At 46.0% G+C, this 20,547-nt stretch overlaps 1 protein-coding gene across 1 annotated transcript in view; it reads left to right on the forward strand.

Moving 5' to 3' along the window:
* The window catches only part of LOC121579768 (autism susceptibility gene 2 protein-like), a 542,213-nt gene that overhangs the window by 135,830 nt on the left and 385,836 nt on the right, over nucleotides 1-20,547 (forward strand). Inside the window, exon 3 of the mRNA XM_041894648.2 lies at nucleotides 7,427-7,705. Within this exon, the coding sequence (XP_041750582.2) occupies nucleotides 7,427-7,705 (279 nt within the window). The remainder of the gene's footprint in view (nucleotides 1-7,426; nucleotides 7,706-20,547) is intronic.

Here is a 20,547-nt window from a genome sequence, read left to right on the forward strand (position 1 = left end):
TCAGGAGGATAGAGTTATCGTCAGATTTGCCAAATGGAGGGCGAGGGAGATCTTTGAACGTGTCTCTGTGTGTGGAGTAAAGGTGGTCTAGAATTTTTTCCCTCTGGTTGCACATTTAACATGCTGGTAGAAATTAGGTAGAACGGATTTAAGTTTCCCTGCATTAAAAGTCCCCGGCCACAAGGAGCGCTGTCTCTAGATGAGCGTTTTCCTGTTTACTTATGGCCTTATACAGCTCATTGAGTGCAATCTTAGTGCCAGCATCGGTTTGTTGTGGTAAATAGACAGCTACGAAAAAGATGAAATAGATGAAAACTCTCTTAGTAAATAGTGGTCCTCTGTAGCTCAGCTGGTAGAGCACGGCGCTTGTAACGCCAAGGTAGTGGGTTCGATCCCCGGGACCACCCATACACAAAAAATTTATGCACGCACGACTGTAAGTCGCTTTGGATAAAAGCGTCTGCTAAATGGCATATTATTATTATTATTTTAGTGTGGTCTACAGTTTATCATGAGATACTCTACCTCAGGCGAGCAAAACTTTGAGACTTGTTTACAAATATACACAGCCCATCACCCCTTGTCTTACCAGAGTCAGCCGTTCTATCCTGCCGATGTAGCGTATATCCCGCCAGCTGTATGTTATCCATGTCGTCGTTCAGCCACAACTCAGTGAAACATAAGATATTATAGTTTTTAATGTCCCGTTGGTAGGATAACCTTAATCTTAGGTCGTCCAATTTATTTTCAAATGACTGAACATTGGCTAATAGGATTGATGGAAGAGGCAGTTTACTCGCTCGCCGTCGGATCCTTATAAGGCACCCCGACCTATGTCCACGATATCTCTGTCTCTTTGTCATGCGAATGACGGGGATTTGGCCCTTGTCGGGTGTCTGTAGAATATCCTTCGCGTCCGACTCGTTGAATAAAAAATCTTCATACAATACGAGGTGAGTAATCGCTGTTCTGATATCCAGAAGCTCTGGATAAACATTATGTACAAAATAAATTACAAATAACGCGAAAAAACACACATAATAGTACAATTGGTTAGAGGGCTGTAAAACGGCAGCCATCTTCTCCGTCGCCATTTGTGCTTCATGCAGCGCGACACATCTCCTTCGCATAGAGTTGATCAGGCTGTTGATTGTGGCCTGTGGAATGTTGTCCCACTCTTCTTCAATGGCTGCGAAGTTGCTGGATGTTGGCAGGAACTGGAACACGCTGTCATACACGTCGATCCAGAGCATTCCGAACATATTCAATGGGTGACATGTCTGGTGAGTATGCAGGCCATGGAAGAACTGGGACATTTTCAGTTTCCAGGAATTCTGGACAGATCCTTGCAACATGGGGCCGTGCATTATCATGCAGAAACATGAGGTAATGGTGGCGGATGAATGGCATCGATAAAATGCAATTGTGTTCGTTGTCCGTAGCTGATGCCTGCCCATACCATAACCCCACCGCCACCATGGGGCACTCTGTTCACAACATTGACATCAGCAAACCACTCGCCCACACAACGCCATACACACTGTCTGCCATCGGCCCGGTACAGTTGAAACCGGGATTCATCCATGAAGAGCACACTTCTCCATCATGCCAGTGGCCATTGAAGGTGAGCATTTGCCCACTGATGTCAGTTACAACGCCGAACTGCAGTCAGGTCAAGACCCTCGTGAGGACGATATGCACACAGATGAGCTTCCCTAAGACGGTTTCTAATAGTTTGTGCAGAAATTCTCCGGTTTTGCAAACCACAGTTTCATCAGCTGTCTGGGTGGCTGGTCTCAGACGATCCCGTAGGTGAAGAAGCTGGATGTGTAGGTCCTGGGCTGTGGTGGTTACACGTGGTCTGTGGTTGTGAGGCCAGTTGGACCTACTGCCAAATTCTCTAAAACAACTTTGGAGGCGGCTTAGAGAAATAAACAAATTCTCTGGCAACAGCTCTGGTGGACATTCCTGCAGTCAGCATGCCAATTGCACGCTCCCTCAAAACTTGAGACATCTGTGGCATTGTGTTGTGTGATAAAACGGAACATTTTAGAGTGGCATTTTATTGTCCCCATCACAAGGTGCACCTGTGTAATGATCATGCTGTTTAGTAAGCTTCTTGGTATGCCACACCTGTCAGGTGGATGGATTATCTTGGCAAACGAGAAATGCTCACTAACAAGGATGTAAAGAAATTTGTACACAACATTTGAGCAAAATAAGCTTTTTGTGCATATGGAACATTTCTGGGATCTTTTATTTCAGCTCATGAAATATGGGACCAACACTTTACATGTTGCATTTATGTTTTTGTTCAGTGTATTTGAGTCATGCAGCTGGTAAAGGCAGAGCATAGCCATGAAGTGTCCACTTACTTTCCTCTCCTCCTGATTCACCACGGCTGGGTTGGAAAGTTGCTTTTCCCTCTCTCACTCTCTAGGCAACAGAGAGATGGATACACGTGAGGTATAAGAGCTGGTGTATTTGGTTTACTTTTATTCATAGTACTGTTATTATAGACACGTCTGCTGATTTAGTCAAGGCCATTCCATGAGGGGTGAATAACAATATGCTGAACGATCCAAATTAATTGAACTCAAAAGAATAATGCATTGCAAGTAGGGATTCTACTTTTTAAGCCTAATTAACATCAATTCTTATACAGTAGTCATCTTCTGCTTTTGTCATGTGCTGCATCATTTTCCAATATTAATTAATTATTTTTCTAGGATCTGTTCACTGTTGTTTAGCGTGGTGGATGCTGTATAGTTCATTGATATCTGGACAGCTTCTCTGTGTTTAGCGTGGTGGATGGTGTATGGTGCAATGGTATCTGGACCTGCTCCCAGCACAGAGCTGAGTGGAGCTTGATTAGTTAAGCAGGCTTCCACTGTGTCTAGGTGGTCACACACACACACACACACACACACACACACACACACACACACACAGACACACACACACAGCAGGGGGGTTGAGTAGTACTCTGGCTTTGAGCGAACACTGACAGTATGTTTGATTGTACTGTACTGTAGGGGCAGGGCTTCACACACAGTGCAGCAAACAGGCTCACAGCCAGGGCCGTAGGCAGGTTCTGAGTTTTAGTTTTTCTGCCAAACGTTTCCAATCCTCAACTGGCAGTTTATGTATAGTATTTTCTACAGTAAGACAGGCAGACTATTTCACATGTATCTCAGCCCTTCACAGGAGTAAAACACGTTGTGAAGTCTATTAAGCATGAAAACTGATTTGTGCTGTATTTTAGACATAATACGATAATATGTTCTGAAAGCTGGCATATGATCTGGAACCTGGAATTTGTTCTGCCATTGTTAAAGCTGGAATCCTTAATGGTGAAACTGCCACGTCCGTTTGCGATATTGCAACAACAAAGAAGTTACTGCAAACAACAAACACTTATTTTTTCCCTCTGACATTATTGCACGCATAATAGAACAGCAGAATATGTACTGCAATTTTTTTAATCACGTTGAGCAGTGCTCCTCACCTCCGCTTCGTCAACAAAACAATTTACGGTTGTGGGGAGGACAGTTGCGCTGTTCCTTTTCTGCGGATTCCTTCTTCAAAAGAACATGCAGAACGGATAGTTTAAAACAAAATATACAACAGATTCTTAAGAGGCTTAGAACCGCACATCACACTAACACAATAGGTCCTTCTCAAACCACTCAGAACTTTGTGACTTTGTCACTCCTATCATCCCTGACAATGCATGTCTTGTTGCATTATTTGTGTTGGATGAGAGTGGAAGACAAAGGAGAACACGATTAGTTGATGCATGCAGCATTTGTTTGTTTTTCTGTGAGGAAAATTAGGCTTTGTTATAATGATAATGGTTCAGTGAATCAGAGCCAACACTCCCACCAAACCCATTATCCTCATCAACCTACCCATTCTGGAACTCTGTCACTTGAGTTGACACAGTTTATAATGTCTGTCTGTCTGTTGGCTCTGCGACTGGATCACCACAGTGAAGTGTCATCATAGCTGCCCCACTCACTCCTTATTGGACCGTATTAAATGAGTGGCTCCTGCTGCTGCTACAAAATGAGTCCCCTTACAGATAATATAATTGATTTGTTCCATAAGTTTAGCTTGGATGGCTCCAGTACAGTACACTACACAGCCTCTCTGTGGCAGATTAGTTGTTCTATCGATCCCCCAGTCAAACTGTTTAACCCCATCTGGTTGGAAAATAGCACACAAGACAGGAGATGTGAGGGCCGGTGTATTGGTTATTGGTTTGTTTTCTCCATCTGTTACAGAGTGTAGTGTAGGTGTAAGTGCCCACTATTTTACCAGGGGGTGTGGGAGTGTTGACAGGTTGAACTTCAATGACTGTATTTCTTAGGGACAGAGACATGGTTTTTGCATTCATTCATTCCCAGTCCTGTGGCCTTCACCAAGTAAGATCCTAAGTGAATGTTTTTAATTTAAATTAAATTCTTTAAGACAATACAGTCTTTAATAAGGCCTTATTTTGAGGGCCTAGTTTTACCCTAATACAGTGGCCTAAAACTCATGGTTTCCATGCCACATTAGGCCGGTAAATCACATTATGCTGGCTTCCAAAGGGATGTGTAATTTCTAATGGAATCCAGCCATTTAGAATTTTTATTCACCCGCAACCTGCATTCAGAATGACTGCCAGGGTTGGGAATCTTAAGATATGAGACTACCTAAAGCATCTAAACTGGAACAACCATTTCAGTAACAGTTGTGCAATAAGTCCAAGTAACAGATTGGATTAGTTTAGAAAAATGTATGTTATTTATATTTGAGTAGTATAAGATTAATTAATCAATCAATGTAAAAACATAGATATTGAAACAAACAATTTTAAAAATCAACCTGCAAAAGAACATGCTGGGAAATATGAAAATGATGGGCGTGGTTTTGGTTCAACTCTGGTTATTAACACCAACACTGGGGTTATTTTACACCAATGAGTGTTAATTTAACACTTAAAGATGTAATTTTACTCCTGAATCAGCACTAGAAATGTTACACTGAAAATCAACACTAGGTAACACTGGCCAATTTGCTGTGTGTGTGAGTGTCCTAATCATCAGCCATGCTCTAATAGATATGTGGTTAATCACAGACAGGCAGTGTGGTGCTCTCCTATCCTTAGCCTATGAGACTCTCCTGTGACAATATGTTTAAATGTAATGCGTCGTTAGTGCTCAACGACCCACGGTGGGTCTCTGTAGGGGAGAAGAACAGTCTCTCTTAGTACTGCTCACTGGAGAGCACAGATACAAAAGCTACTTCTTTAACTGGCATTTGTAAATGTAAATTTGTTATCTATTTTTAAGCCTAGCTTTGATGATCATCGTAATGAGCTCTCTTTATCAGGTGTAGGAGGCTTATTCTGTCAGGATTATGTATTTAAATGAATGTAATTGCTTTTGGTATGCTCCAGAGACAAGATAATAAGAAGTACTTTGTTTGTTTCAGTATAGTTGTCACCTCTCCCCTTCTCCCCTGCACTGTACTTGTGTGGCTGGAGTTGTATTTTTCAAATTGTCAAATAAAGATCTAGCTATCTGTCTATTCTCCACTCTCTGTCTCTTGAAATAATTGACCCTGAACTACTTTGTTTCAGTGTAACAGAGTATTTACCTCCCCTCTTCTCTCCTTTCCTCTTTCTTTCTTTACAGAATATACAGTGCCTTCGAAAAGTAGTCAGACCCCTTGACTTTTTCCACATTTTGTTACTTTACAGCCTTATTCTAAAATGTATTTGTAAAAAAAAATCCCTCATCAATCTACACACAATACCCCATAATGACGAAGCCAAAACAGTTTTTCTTTTACATTTTTTGCTAATTTATAAATAAATTCAGTATTCAGACCCTTTACTCAGTACTTTGTTGAAGCACATTTGGCAGCGATTACAGCATCGAGTCTTCTTGGGTATCATGCTACAAGCTTGGCACACCTGTATTTGGGGAGTTTCTCCCATTCTTCTCTGCAGATCCTCTCAAGCTCTGTCAGGTTAGATGGGGAGCGTTGCTGCACAACTATTTTCAGGTCTCTCCAGAGATGTTCGATCGGGTTCAAGTCCGGGCTCTCGCTGGGCCACTCAAGGACATTCAGAGACTTGTCCCGAAGCCACTCCTGCGTTGTCTTGGCTGTGTGCTTAGGGTTGTTGTCCTGTTGGAAAGTAAACCTTCGCCCCAGTCTGAGGTCCTGAGCGCTGTGGAGCAGGTTTTCATCAAGGATCTCTCTATACTTTGCTCCCTTCATCTTTGCCTCGATCCTGACTAGTCTCCCAGTCCCTGCCGCTGAAAAACATCCCCACAGCATGATGCTGCCACCACCATGCTTCACCATAGGGATGGTGCCAGGTTTCCTCCAGACGTGACGCTTGGCATTCAGGCCAAAGAGTTCAATCTTGGTTTCATCAGACCAGAGAATCTTGTTTCTCTTGGTCTGAGAGTCTTTAGGTGCCTTTTGGCAAACTCCAAGCGGGCTGTCATGTGCCTTTTACTGAGGAGTGGCTTCCGTCTGGCCACTCTACCATAAAGGCCTGATTGGTGGAGTGCTGCAGAGATGGTTGTTCTTCTGGAAAGTTATCCTATCTCCACAGAGGAACTCTAGAGCTCTGTCAGAGTGACCATCGGGTTGTTGGTCACCTCCCTGACCAAGGCCCTTCTCCCCCGATTGCTCAGTTTGGCCGGGCGGCCAGCTCTAGGAAGAGTCTGGGTGGTTCCAAACTTCTTCCATTTAATAATGATGGAGGCCAATGTGTTCTTGGGGACCTTCAATGCCGCATAATTGTTTTGGTACCCTTCCCCAGATCTGTGCCTCGACACAATCCCGTCTCGGAGCTCTACAGACAATTCCTTCGACTACATTGCTTGGTTTTTACTCTGACATGCACTGTCAACTGTGGAACCTTATATAGACAGGTGTGTGCCTTTCCAAATCATGGCCAATCAATTGAATTTACCACAGGCGGACTCCAATCAAGTTGTATAAACATCTCAAGGATGATCAATGGAAACAGAATGCACCTGAGCTCAACTTTGAGTCTCATAGCAGGTATTTCTGTTTTTTATTTTGTGTAAATTTGCAAAACTTTGTAACAACCTGTTTTTGCTTTGTCATTATGGGGCATTGTGTTTAGATTGCAGAGAATGTTTAGTTATTTAATCCATTTTAGAATAAGGCTATAACGTAACAAAATGTGGAAAAAGTCAAGGGGTCTGAATACTTTCCGAAGGCACTGTATTTTGCTTTAGTGAAGAATTTCGTTTTTAGTGTAACAGAGTTGTCACTTCTACTTTGTTTCAGTGTCATTTTCACCTCACCTCTCCTCTACTCCCCTCTCTCAAGATTTGGTTGAAGTACTTTGTTACAGTGTAACAGAGTTGTCATCTCACCTCTTCCTCTCCAGAAGGACCTGTCCCTGAAGCCCCAGGAGTGCAGGGAGAACCAGGAGAACCATGAGGAGAACCAGGCGGGGCCCCCCCTGCACAAGAAAAATCCCCCCAGGGTCCCTAACGGATTCAGCCTGGACTCCCGCAAAGCCCACAACAACCACCTTAACAACCACCACAACAACCATAGCAACCGTCACCAGCACTCTGACCAGGAGAACAACAACCCACGCCTGGCTGCTCACACCAACGGCAAGAAGAAGAACAAGAACAGCCTGCAGAAGAAACACAGGCCAGTCAGTACACTGTTTATTACTGGTTATACACTACACTATCTCCTCTCCACTCAGTTCCACCTCTCCTCAAGCAGTGTTTTTGGTAGCCTGGTCCCAGATCTGTTATTGTAGAGTTGAGACCAGGCTAGCGTTTGGGGTCTCAGGTTGGCATATTGGGTTTTGTCTGCTCACAGCAATGCTAGATGGAAACACCCGTTTAGTTTGATCCTCTTGAATGTGGAAGAGGAACTGTTTATGAGTGTGTGTTCAGTCTACAGTCTTGATTATTTGCTTTGGACATAAGAGCAGGTTGAATTATCAGTCATACGACTATGTGTTTGATAAGGATGAAGAAGGGATTGAATGATGCTTGAATGCTATACTTTTTTTGTACTATGTTTGGAGAGTGATTTACATCTAGATTGCCCTGATTTCAAACAGATAGAGGATGACAGGCTACAGTAATACAGAATTTGTTGCAGGGTGTAAAGACTCCTCGATAGCAGGTTTGTAAAAAGATTATACGATTTTAACTGAATTAGGAGAAACTCAAATGGATTCTCTAATTGTGTCTTATCATTAGAGGGGCTGCTTGGCTTAGTTTCTGATCTCATCCCAGATATGAGTTAATTCATGTTACATTAAGGTCTGTAGACAGATGTTCCTTTTTCAGTATATGCAATTACGCCGTATTAAGGCTAGAGATTTGTGAGAACCAAATTGCCTTATTGTTATAGAGGAGCTCTGAACTGACTTTACCCCCCTCCTCTGAACTGACTTTACCCCCCTCTGAACTGACTTTACCCTCCTCCTCTGAACTGACTTAACCCCCCTCCTCTGAACTGACTTAACCCCCCTCCTCTGAACTGACTTAACCCCCCTCCTCTGAACTGACTTAACCCCCCTCCTCTGAACTGACTTAACCCCCCTCCTGTGAACTGACTTAACCCGCCTCCTCTGAACTAACTTTACCCCCCTCCTCTGAACTGACTTTACTCCCCTCCTCTGAACTGACTTTACCCGCCTCCTGTGAACTGACTTAACCCGCCTCCTCTGAACTGACTTTACTCCCCTCCTGTGAACTGACTTAACCCGCCTCCTCTGAACTGACTTTACTCCCCTCCTGTGAACTGACTTAACCCGCCTCCTCTGAACTGACTTTACTCCCCTCCTGTGAACTGACTTAACCCCCCTCCTCTGAACTGACTTAACCCCCCTCCTCTGAACTGACTTAACCCGCCTCCTCTGAACTGACTTTACTCCCCTCCTCTGAACTGACTTAACCCGCCTCCTCTGAACTGACTTTACTCCCCTCCTCTGAACTGACTTTACTCCCCTCCTCTGAACTGACTTAACCCGCCTCCTCTGAACTGACTTTACTCCCCTCCTCTGAACTGACTTTACTCCCCTCCTCTGAACTGACTTAACCCGCCTCCTCTGAACTGACTTTACTCCCCTCCTCTGAACTGACTTTACTCCCCTCCTCCCACCCAGACGATTGGTGCTCTATGGTACACACACACACACACACACACACGCACACACCGTGCTCAGTGTGAGGGGAGGAGAGCAAAGGTTGTCATTAGTCTGTGTCATCCCAGCAGTAAAGAGGTAATTCTTCAGCAGGCTGTTAATCATGTGAGCTCTACCCCCCTCTGGCTTTACTGAACCCAGAGAGAAACTACACTGGGAAGTGATTACCTAAAGTTTAATCAAATAACAGTTTAGGGGCGTAACACACTGTTTAGTTTGTTAGACTTGTGTCAATATGTATTATATTTGGAGATCTGACATACCTAGTACTGAGACTCTGTAAGGTAATGCAGTAGGTAAAGACATAGCTCTAGTATGTGTGAACGTATGTTCCCCCGGGGCCTGTATAATAGACAGATGGTGCCATTTGCCACTCTCAAGGTTGTCTGATACTTACAGTTGCATGGGAGGTGACTGGTTCGAGGGCGTGTGTGTGCGCGCGTGTGCATTTGTGTGTGTGCACGCATGTGTGTATTCGTTTGTGCTTAGTCTACTTGGCAGATGGGTGTTATTGGCTCTGAGTGTGTGTGTTAGTCAGGGGAGCTATGACAACAACCTCTGTCCCAAGTGAGAGGAGCACAAAGTGGTGTTTAGGGCGAGGGCAGAAGGACTTCTCTGCCCTCCCTGCCCATTGCCGTGGGAGCAGCCACTGATTAGGGGGACAGCAGCTGCCATTAGAGCATGGGGCTTCTGGGAGACATGGGCGCACGCACGCACACATACACACATACACACACACACACGCACACATACACACACACACACCCACACATACACACACACACACGCACGCACACATACACACACACGCGCACGCACACATACACACACACACACACACACACACGCACACATACACACACGCACGCACACATACACACACGCACGCACACATACACACACACGCACGCACACATACACACACACACCCACGCACACACAAACACACTGTTGGCTGGCACAACAGTACAGCTGCTTCAGTCAGGGGTGAAGGGCAAAGGGTGTTGGCATTGTCATCATCCCTGGATAGGATACCCTCTAGTCTAGTCAAGCCTCCTGCTAAACACAAGGTCAAAATACATGATGATGATGATGATGCCGATAATGATGATGGCAACAATGATTATTAAATCATAGAATAAGGAATTAGAACTTCCCTCAAGGAGCCAGCCAGCCAGTCTGTTTTGGTTACAGCCAAGTGAGCATTAGCATATCCCACGCAGCCCCAATAACACCCCGATCTGTCATGCTTTATGACATATACAGTACAGTGCCTATAGAAAGTCTACACCCCCTTGAACTTTTTTCACATTTAGTTGTGTCAGTGCCTCAGAGTTCCATGCATTTAAAAAGGGGGATTTCTTTGTGTGTGTAAAAAATATATACTACCAGTCAAAAGTTTGGACACACCTACTCATTCAAGGGTTTTTATTTATTTTTACTATTTTTTACATTATAAAATAATAGTGAAGACATCACAACTATGAAATAACACATATGGAATCATGTAGTATCCAAAAAAGTGTTAAACAAATCAAAATATATTTTATATTTGAGATTCTTCAAATAGCCACCCTTTGCCTTGATGATAGCTTTGCACACTCTTGGCATTCTCTCAACCAGCTTCACCTGGAATGCTTTTCCAACAGTCTTGAAGGAGTTCCCACATATGCTTAGCACTTGTTGGCTGCTTTTCCTTCACTCTGCCGTCCGAATCATCCCAAACCATCTCAATTGGGTTGAGGTCGGGGGATTGTGGAGGCCAGGTCATTTAGGCCAAAAATTTACATTTTAGTTTCGTCAGACCACAAAACCTTTTGCCATATGGCTACAGAATCTCCCGAGTTTTTTTGTTTGTTGCATACTTCAAACAGGATTCAAGGTGGGCTTTCTTGAGTAATGGCTTCCTTCTTGCCACCGTACCATACATGCCAGATTTGTGAAGTGCTTGGGATATTGTTGTCACATGCACACTTTGACCAGTCTTGTCCATAAAAGCCTGTAGCTCTTTCAAAGTTGCCATTGGACTCTTGGTAGCCTCTCTGATCAGTCTCCTACTTGCTCGGTCATCCAGTTTGGAGGGACGGCCTGATCTAGGCAGGATCTTGGTGGTGCCAAACACCTTCCACTTGTTAATAATCATCCTGACCATGCTCCAAGGGATATTCAAGGACTTTCCACAACTTTGCCCCGGAGTTCTTCTGAAAGCTCTTTGGTGCTCATGGTTGAGTGTTTGCTTTGCAATTCAGTACCCAGCAGAGGAAACCTACAGGAACTTGTGAATTTATCTTGAAATCATGTGAATCACTACAATTTAACACAGGTGGAGGCCGTGTGTGATTTTGAAGGTGATTGGTTACACCTGAGCTAATTTAGGATTGCTATTACAAGGGGGGTGGACACTTATCCAACCAAACTATTTACGTTTTTATCTTTTATTGATTTTCAAAAAATAATCCTGAATATTTTTTTCACTTGGAAGTTGTGGGGGAGGATTTGTAGATCATTGGGTTATAAAGCAACAAAATATGAACATTTTGAAAGGGGGTTTAGACTTTTTATAGGCACTGTATGCAAAATGTTTAAGATCACCATCGTCTTCATCGCCCTCTGTGGCCTCCATTACCCTTTAAAAGGAATGAAGACAATCTGCTTCTCCGCCCAGAATTATTCCACAGGAGACATATTATCTTTTCACCGCTCCAAAGGCCTATAAATAATTGTTAAGGAATCGCCCTCCTGCAAGGTTATGTTGTAATGTGGAGAGTCCTGGTTCATCTCAAGGTTTAATTCTACATGAGTTAGTTAGGCTGGGCAGTTGACAGGGGAAATGACCTGTTATTAGACTGATGTTGATTTGTACACACACCAAGATAGGAGGGGAGAGGAGAGGAGGGGAGAAGAGGAGAGAGGAAGAGAGGAGAGCAGAGATAGTTTGGAGAGAAGAGGAGAGGAGAGATAGTTTGGAGTGGAGATGAGAGAAGAGTGGAGAGGATAGGAGAGCATAGCAGAGATATACTGAACAACAATATAAACGCAACATGTAAAGTGTTCGTCCCATGTTTCATGAGCTGAAATAAAAGATCCCAGAAATGTTTCATGCGCACAAAAAGCTTATTTCTCTCAAATGTTGTGCACAAATTTGTTTATATCCCTGTTAGTGAACATTTCTCCTTTGCCAAGATAATAATAATAATAATAATATGCCATTTAGCAGACGCTTTTATCCAAAGCGACTTACAGTCATGTGCGCATACATTTTTACGTATGGGTGGTCCCGGGGATCGAACCCACTACCCTGGCGTTACAAGCGCCATGCTCTACCAATTGAGCTACAGAGGACCACAGGAGACATATTATAATATAATCCATCCACCTGACAGGTGTGGCATATCAAGAAGCTGATTAAACAGCATGATCGTTACACAGGTGCACCTTGTGCTGGGACAATAAAAGGCCACTCTAAAATGTGCCGTTTTGTCACACAACACAATGCCACAGATGTTTCAAATTTTGAGGGAGCGTGGAATTGGCATGCTGACTGCAGGAATGTCCACCAGAGCTGTTGCCAGAGAATTGAATGTTCATTTCTCTACCATAAGTCGCCTCCAACGTCATTTTAGAGAATTTGGCAGTACGTCCAACCGGCCTCACAACCGCAGACCATGTGTAACCACACCAGCCCAGGACCTCCATATCCAGCTTCTTCACCTGCGGGATCATCTTGAGACCAGCCACCCGGACAGCTGATGAAACTGTGGGTCTACACAACCTAATAATTTTTGCACAAACTGTCAGAAACCGTCTCAGGGAAGCTCATCTGCATGCTTGTCGTCTTCACCAGGGTCTTGACCTGACTGCAGTTCATTTTCATAACCGACTTCAGTGGGAAAATGCTCACCTTCGATGGCCACTGACACGCTAGAGAAGTGTGCTCTTCACAAATTAATCCTGGTTTCAACTGTACTGGGCAGATGGTAGACAGCATGTATGGTGTTGTGTTGGCGAGCGGTTTGCTGATGTAAACGTTTTGAACAGACTGCCCCATGGCGGCGGTGGGGTTATGGTATGGGCAGGCATCAGCTACGGACAACGAACACAATTGCATTTTATTGATGGCAGTTTGAATGCACAGAGATTCCATAACGAAATCCTGAGGCCCATTGTCGTGCCATTCATCCACCATCATCACCTCATGTTTCAACATGATAATGCACAGCCGCATGTCGCGAGGATCTGTACAGAATTCCTGGAAGCTGAAAATGTCCCAGTGGCCTGCATACTCACCAGACATGTCACCCATTGAGCATGTTTGGGATGCTCTAGATCGACGTGTACGACAGCATGTTCCAGTTCCCGCCAATATCCAGCAACTTTGCACAGCCATTGAAGAGGAGTGGGACAACATTCCACAGGCCACAATCAACATCCTGATATTGTAGATATTGTAAGCAGAAGGGGAAAATACATAAATGTTTGTAACAGCTTCTGACATATCGCTCCATGCTGAAATAAAGAGCACTGATAAGCAGGGTATTGTCGGTGTTGAAAATTGATGTGCACAGCCGCAAACTGCAAATTGTGGGTTCACGTATGTGTACTTAGCTTATCGCTCCTGCTGTTTTTCATTGTGGAACCAACTGTGTTTCTGTTGTGCACACACACACACACACACACACACACACACACACACACACACAGCAGGGGGGTTGAGTAGTACTCTGGCTTTGAGCGAACACTGACAGTATGTTTGATTGTACTGTACTGTAGGGGCAGGGCTTCACACACAGTGCAGCAAACAGGCTCACAGCCAGGGCCGTAGGCAGGTTCTGAGTTTTAGTGAGGTCCGTAAGCTCTGGAAGATAATTTACTGCATTTCTAGACAATTTAATAACTCTAAAATACTATTTGGAGAACAGCAAAAACAAGCAAATATTATCCCAGTCATTATTACATCGGTTGTTGTAGCTTAATTCACCTCAGTCGATCAAGAAAACACATATGCTATTAGCTATAAAATTTGCCACTACACATTAACTCACATTAACTCAGCACCAGGATTATGGAGTGAGATTTGTTTCTTTATTCTGTAAGTATGTCTACCACAATCCTTGTGTATATTCAACATAACTCACAAATAAAACTATGATCTGTGAATATATAAAATTATTTTGTAAATAAAACCATAATCTGTGAAAATGTAAAAATATTTCAAGTCACAAATAAATGCATGATCTGTAAATGCACTATATATATATAAAAGTATGTGGACACCCCTTCAAATTAGTGGATTTGGCTATTTCAGCCAAACCCGTTGCTGACAGGTGTATAAAACCGAGCACATAGCCATGCAATCTCCATAGAAAACATTGGCAGTAGAATGGCCTTTCTGAAGAGCTCAGTGACTTTCAACGTGGCACCGTCATAGGATGCCACCTTTCCAACAAGTCAGTTCGTCAAATTTCTGACCTGCTAGAGCTGCCCCGGTCAACTGTAAGTGCTGTTATTTTGAAGTGGAAACATCTAGGAGCAACAACGGCTCAGACGCGAAGTGGTAGGCCACACAAGCTCACCGAACGGGACCACCGAGTACTGAAGCGCGTAGCATGTAAAAATCGTCTGTCCTCAGTTGCAACACTCACTACCGAGTTCCAAACTGCCTCTGGAAGCAACGTCACCACAAGAACTGTTCGTCGGGAGCTTCATGAAATGGGTTTCCATGGCTGAACAGCCGCACACAAGCCTAAGATCACCATGCGAAATGCCAAGCATCGGCTGGAGTGGTGTAAAGTTCACCGCCATTGGACTCTGGAGCAGTGGAAACGCGTTCTCTGGGGGGATTAATCACGCTTCACCATATGGCAGTCCGATGGACAAATCTGGGTTTGGCGGATGCCAGGACGCTACCTGCCCGAATGCATAGTGCCAACTGTAAAGTTTGGTGGAGGAGGAATAATGGTCTGGGGCTGTTTTTCATGGTTCGGGTTAGGCCCCTTAGTTCCAGTGAAGGGAAATCGTAACGCTACAGCGTGCTTCCAACTTTGTGGCAACAGAGCCCCTTTCCTATTTCAGCATGACAATTCCCCCGTGCACAAAGTGAGGTCAATACAGAAATGGTTTGTCGAGATCGGTGTAGAAGAACTTGAGTGGCCTGCACAGAGCTCTGACCTCAACCCCATCTAACACCTTTGGGATTAATTGGAACGCCGATTGCGAGCCAGGCCTTATCGGCCAACATCAGTGCCCGACCTCACTAAAGCCTTCCCAGAAGAGTGGAGGCTATTATAGCATCAATGGGGGGACCAACTCCATATTAACGGGCATGATTTTGAGCAGGTGTCCACATACTTTTGGTCATGTAGTGTATATCAACATAGCTCACAAATTAAACTACAATATAAACAAATGTAGAACGATTTGTGAGCAAATGTTCAGAACTGTGGAATGTGCATTTGCGCATTCAAAAAGTGCTTGTGGATCTGTATTCTGTGCTTACAGAATTTTTTGAATTTTTTTCTGCCTGTCGATGTATTACAATCCACAAATGTGGCTTCAGATGAGTCGGCTATCTCCATTCATTGGGATAATCTTTGTGTCAAGTGACGCTCAGAGTGAAGCAGTTTCTCATTCAGCCATGTCTCATTCAGTTTTTCAGTCAGCCATGCAATTGAGATCTTCAATTAACAGCCCACTGTCCCATTATGACAACCCGATCGTGACTTCTCCAGACTTCCAATAATTGCTTTAAAATGGGACTTAGAAGCTGTCCTCTTAACAATATGGTTCAGGTGGCTATTGTATGCCTACAGTTGTTGAAACCTCTTGTATGGGTTCAGGAGGAAGAAATAGAATTGAACTGCATTTATTTGGGTAAAAATAATATACCACAATATGTACAATGTATTCCTAGAGGATAGAACTTAAAAGTATTCATTAATAAGTATCAAGCATTTTTTACATATCAGACCCTTTCAAGGTCAATGTATAACTTTATTTGTACTAGAAAGCAATCGTTTTTTGCAACAGAGGAACACTTGAAAACATAACACATATAAAATCCACAAACACAATGATACTGAATAACAATGGGCTAGTACATCAGTCATGGGCTGACAGCCATCAATGTAACGATCAACATTAGCAGCAGCACAAAAGTATAACGATAGTACAAAGTTACATGACAAGTAAAATATACTGTGCACATCCTCGAATCATCACGTCAATATCATCATCAAAAATATGCTGACAAAAAATCATCATTAGCAAAGTCATCATCATCATCATCCTTTACATTTACATTTTAGTAATTTAGCAGACGCTCTTATCCAGAGCGACTTACAGTTAGTGCATACATTATTTTATCGAACCCACAACCCTGGCGTTGCAAACGCCATGCTCTACCAACTGAGCTACATCCCCTGCCGGCCATTCCCTCCCCTACCCTGGACGACGCTGGGCCAATTGTGCGCGCCGCCCCATGGGTCTCCCGGTCGCGGCCAGCTACGACAGAGCCTGGATTCGAACCAGGATCTCTAGTGGCACAGCTAGCACTGCGATGCAGTACCTTAGACCACTGCGCCACTCAGCATCATCATCATCATCAGTATCAGCATCATCATCATCATTATCAGTATCATTATCAGCATCATCATCATCAGTATCATTATCAGCATCATCATCATCATCAGTATCATTATCATCATCATCATCATCATCGTCATCGTAATCCCCATGTTATGACAACCAAGGACAATGATACCAGTTCCAGACAGACTAGCCTACCTCCTCCTCTTCCCTGTATTCAAAGGGAAATGGCCGTAGGGGTAAAGGAGTGTTTGTACCAGTTGGTCTTGACATTGGGGAATCCATCCTCTCTGACTGTGCCCACCCTTTACACAATGAGCAAAACATCTGTTAAAGTTATATGCTCAACCACGCTACTGACATCTTACCATTTTCTTTAGATCAGTGTTGCCAAAACTCTAATCAAATCAAATCAAATTGTATTTGTATTTGTATTTATTATGGATCCGCATTAGCTACTCTTCCTGGGGTCCAGCAAAATTAAGGCAGTTATACATTTTAAAAACATTACAATACATTCACAACAGATTTCACAACATATTAAGTGTGTGCCCTCAGGCCTCTACTCCACTACCACATATCTATAACAAAACATCCATGTGTACATGTGTGTATAGTGCGTATATTATCATGTGTTTGTATGCATGTGTCTATGTTTGTGTTGCTTCACAGTCCCCACTGTTCCATAAGGTGTATTTTTAACTGCTTTTTTAATCTAATTTTACTGCTGGCATGAGTTACTTGATGTGGAATAGAGTTCCATGTAGTTATGGCTCTATGTAGTACTGTGCACCTCCCATAGTCTGTTCTTGACTTGGGGACTGTGAAGAGACCTCTGGTGGAATGTCTTGTGGGGTATGACTGGGTGTCCGAGCTGTGTGCCAGTAGTTCAAACAGACAGCTCGGTGCATTCAACATGTCAATACCTCTCACAAATACAAGTAGTGATGAAGTCAATCTCTCCTCCACTTTGAGCCAGGAGAGATTGACATGCATATTATTAATGTTAGCTCTCTGAGTACATCCAAGGGCTGTCACGATCGTCGTATGGAGTAGACCAAGGCGCAGCGTGATGAACGAACATATTGAATCTTTATTATCTATAGTGATAATATACACAACAAAACAACAAAACGAAACGTGCAGTCCTACGGTTTAATATAACCAACAAGGAACAAACCAAAACGGAAACAAGATCCCACAAACACAAAGGGAAAACAGACAGTTTAAATATGGCTCCCAATCAGAGACAACCAACAACAGCTGACACTCGTTGCCTCTGATTGGGAGCCACTCAGGCCAACATAGAAATAGCACAACTAGAACTCCCGACATAGAAACACAACACATAGAATGAACACACCCTGGCTCAACATATAGAGTCCCAGAGCCAGGGTGTGACAGTACTCCTAAAGGCGCGGATCAACGCGCTCAACTAGAACCAAACAGGGGGAGGGCTGGGTGGGCATTCCTCCTCGGCGGCGGTTCTGGCTCCGGGCTTGCCCACCACCCTCCAATAATCCCCCATAGCGCCCCTGGTCCGATCTGGCCCCGCTGGCTGGAGCTGAACTGGACATAGTAGGAGCGGATAGCTTCAGCTCCGGTGTGGAGCAGCCGACGGGTACCCTGATCAGGCACCGGTGACCCAGGCACGGGTTGTGCCGGACTGACGACGCGCACCCCTGGCTGGTGCGTGGAGCAGCAACAGGCCGGACCCGGCTGACGATCGCACCCCGGCTTGGTGCGTGGAGCAGGAACGGACCGGACCGGGCTGACGATGCGCACCCCTGGCTTGGTGCGTGGAGCAGCAACTGGCCGGACCGGGCTGACGACTCGCACCCCTGGCTTGGTGTGAGTGGCAGGAACAGGCCTTACCAGGCTGACGTCTCGCACCCCTGGCTTGGTGCGAGTGGCAGGAACAGGCCGGGCCGGGCTGGCGACGCGCACCGTAGGCTTGGTGCGAGTAGCAGGAACAGGCCGGGCCGGGCTGGCGACGCGCACCGTAGGCTTGGTGCGAGTGGCAGGAACAGGTCGGGCCGGGCTGGCGACGCGCACCGTAGGCTTGGTACGAGTAGCAGGAACAGGCCGGGCCGGGCTGGCGACGCGCACCGTAGGCTTGGTGCGAGGGGCAGGAACAGGCCGGGCCGGGCTGGCGACGAGCACCGTAGACTTGGTGCGAGTAGCAGGAACAGGCCTTACCAGGCTGACGTCTTGCACCCCTGGCTTGGTGCGAGTGGCAGGAACAGGCCTTACCAGGCTGACGTCTCGCACCCCTGGCTTGGTGCGAGTGGCAGGAACAGGCCGGGCCGGGCTGGCGACGCGCACCGTAGGCTTGGTGCGAGTAGCAGGAACAGGCCGGGCCGGGCTGGCGACGCGCACCGTACACTTGGTGCGAGTGGCGGGAACAGGCCGGGCCGGGCTGGCGACGCGCACCGTAGGCTTGGTGCGAGGGGCAGGAACAGGCCGGGCTGGCGACGCGCACCGTAGACTTGATGCGAGTAGCAGGAACAGGCCGGGCCGGGCTGGCGACGCGCACCGTAGACTTGGTGCGAGTAGCAGGAACAGGCCTTACCAGGCTGACGTCTCTTACCCCTGGCTTGGTGCGAGTGGCAGGAACAGGCCGGGCCGGGCTGGCGACGCGCACTGCGAGGCTTGGTGCAGTAGCAGGAACAGGCCGGGCCGGGCTGGCGACGCACACCGTACACTTGGTGCGAGTGGCAGGAACAGGCCGGGCCGGGCTGGCGACGCGCACCGTAGGCTTGGTGCGAGGGGGCAGGAACAGGCCGGGCCGGGCTGGCGACGCGCACCGTAGACTTGGTGGGAGTAGCAGGAACAGGCCGGGCCGGGCTGGCGACGCGCACCGTAGGCTTGGTGCGAGTAGCAGGAACAGGCCGGGCCGGGCTGGCGACGCACACCGTAGGCTTGGTGCGAGGGGCAGGAACAGGCCGGGCCGGGCTGGCGACGCGCACCGTACACTTGGTGCGAGTAGCAGGAACAGGCCGGGCCGGGCTGGCGACGCGCACCGTACACTTGGTGCGAGGGGCAGGAACAGGCCGGACCGTACTGGGGACACACACCACTGGCTCTACACCGGGATCTGGAACGGGCCGGACCGGACTGGTAACACACCCCAGTACCTCTCGCCGTTCCTCTACACCTTCCTTCCCTTCCTTGACCAGTGACCCCCGTAACCTGGTGGCCTTCTGAGTCGCCCCTTGTCTGCCTCCGTCAGCCCCGCTGTCCATGCCCTGTGCCCCCCTAAAAATGTTTTGGGGTTGCCTCTCGTCCGTCCGACGACGACACTGATTACGCCGTTGCTCCTCTCTCCGTCGCGCCTCTACCGTCTCACTCCATGGCCGGCGATCCATCCCGGCCAGGATTTCCTCCCAGGTCCAGGACCCCTGCCCGTCCAAGATCTGCTCCCACGTCCAGGCTGCCTGCTCCTGGACACGCTGCTTGGTCCTGGTATGGTGGGATCTTCTGTCACGATCGTCGTATGGAGTAGACCAAGGCGCAGCGTGATGAACGAACATATTGAATCTTTATTATCTATAGTGATAATATACACAACAAAACAACAAAACGAAACGTGCAGTCCTACGGTTTAATATAACCAACAAGGAACAAACCAAAACGGAAACAAGATCCCACAAACACAAAGGGAAAACAGACAGTTTAAATATGGCTCCCAATCAGAGACAACCAACAACAGCTGACACTCGTTGCCTCTGATTGGGAGCCACTCA

Source organism: Coregonus clupeaformis, chromosome 13 (genome assembly GCF_020615455.1).
Source record: "Coregonus clupeaformis isolate EN_2021a chromosome 13, ASM2061545v1, whole genome shotgun sequence".
Classification (NCBI taxonomy): domain Eukaryota; kingdom Metazoa; phylum Chordata; class Actinopteri; order Salmoniformes; family Salmonidae; genus Coregonus; species Coregonus clupeaformis.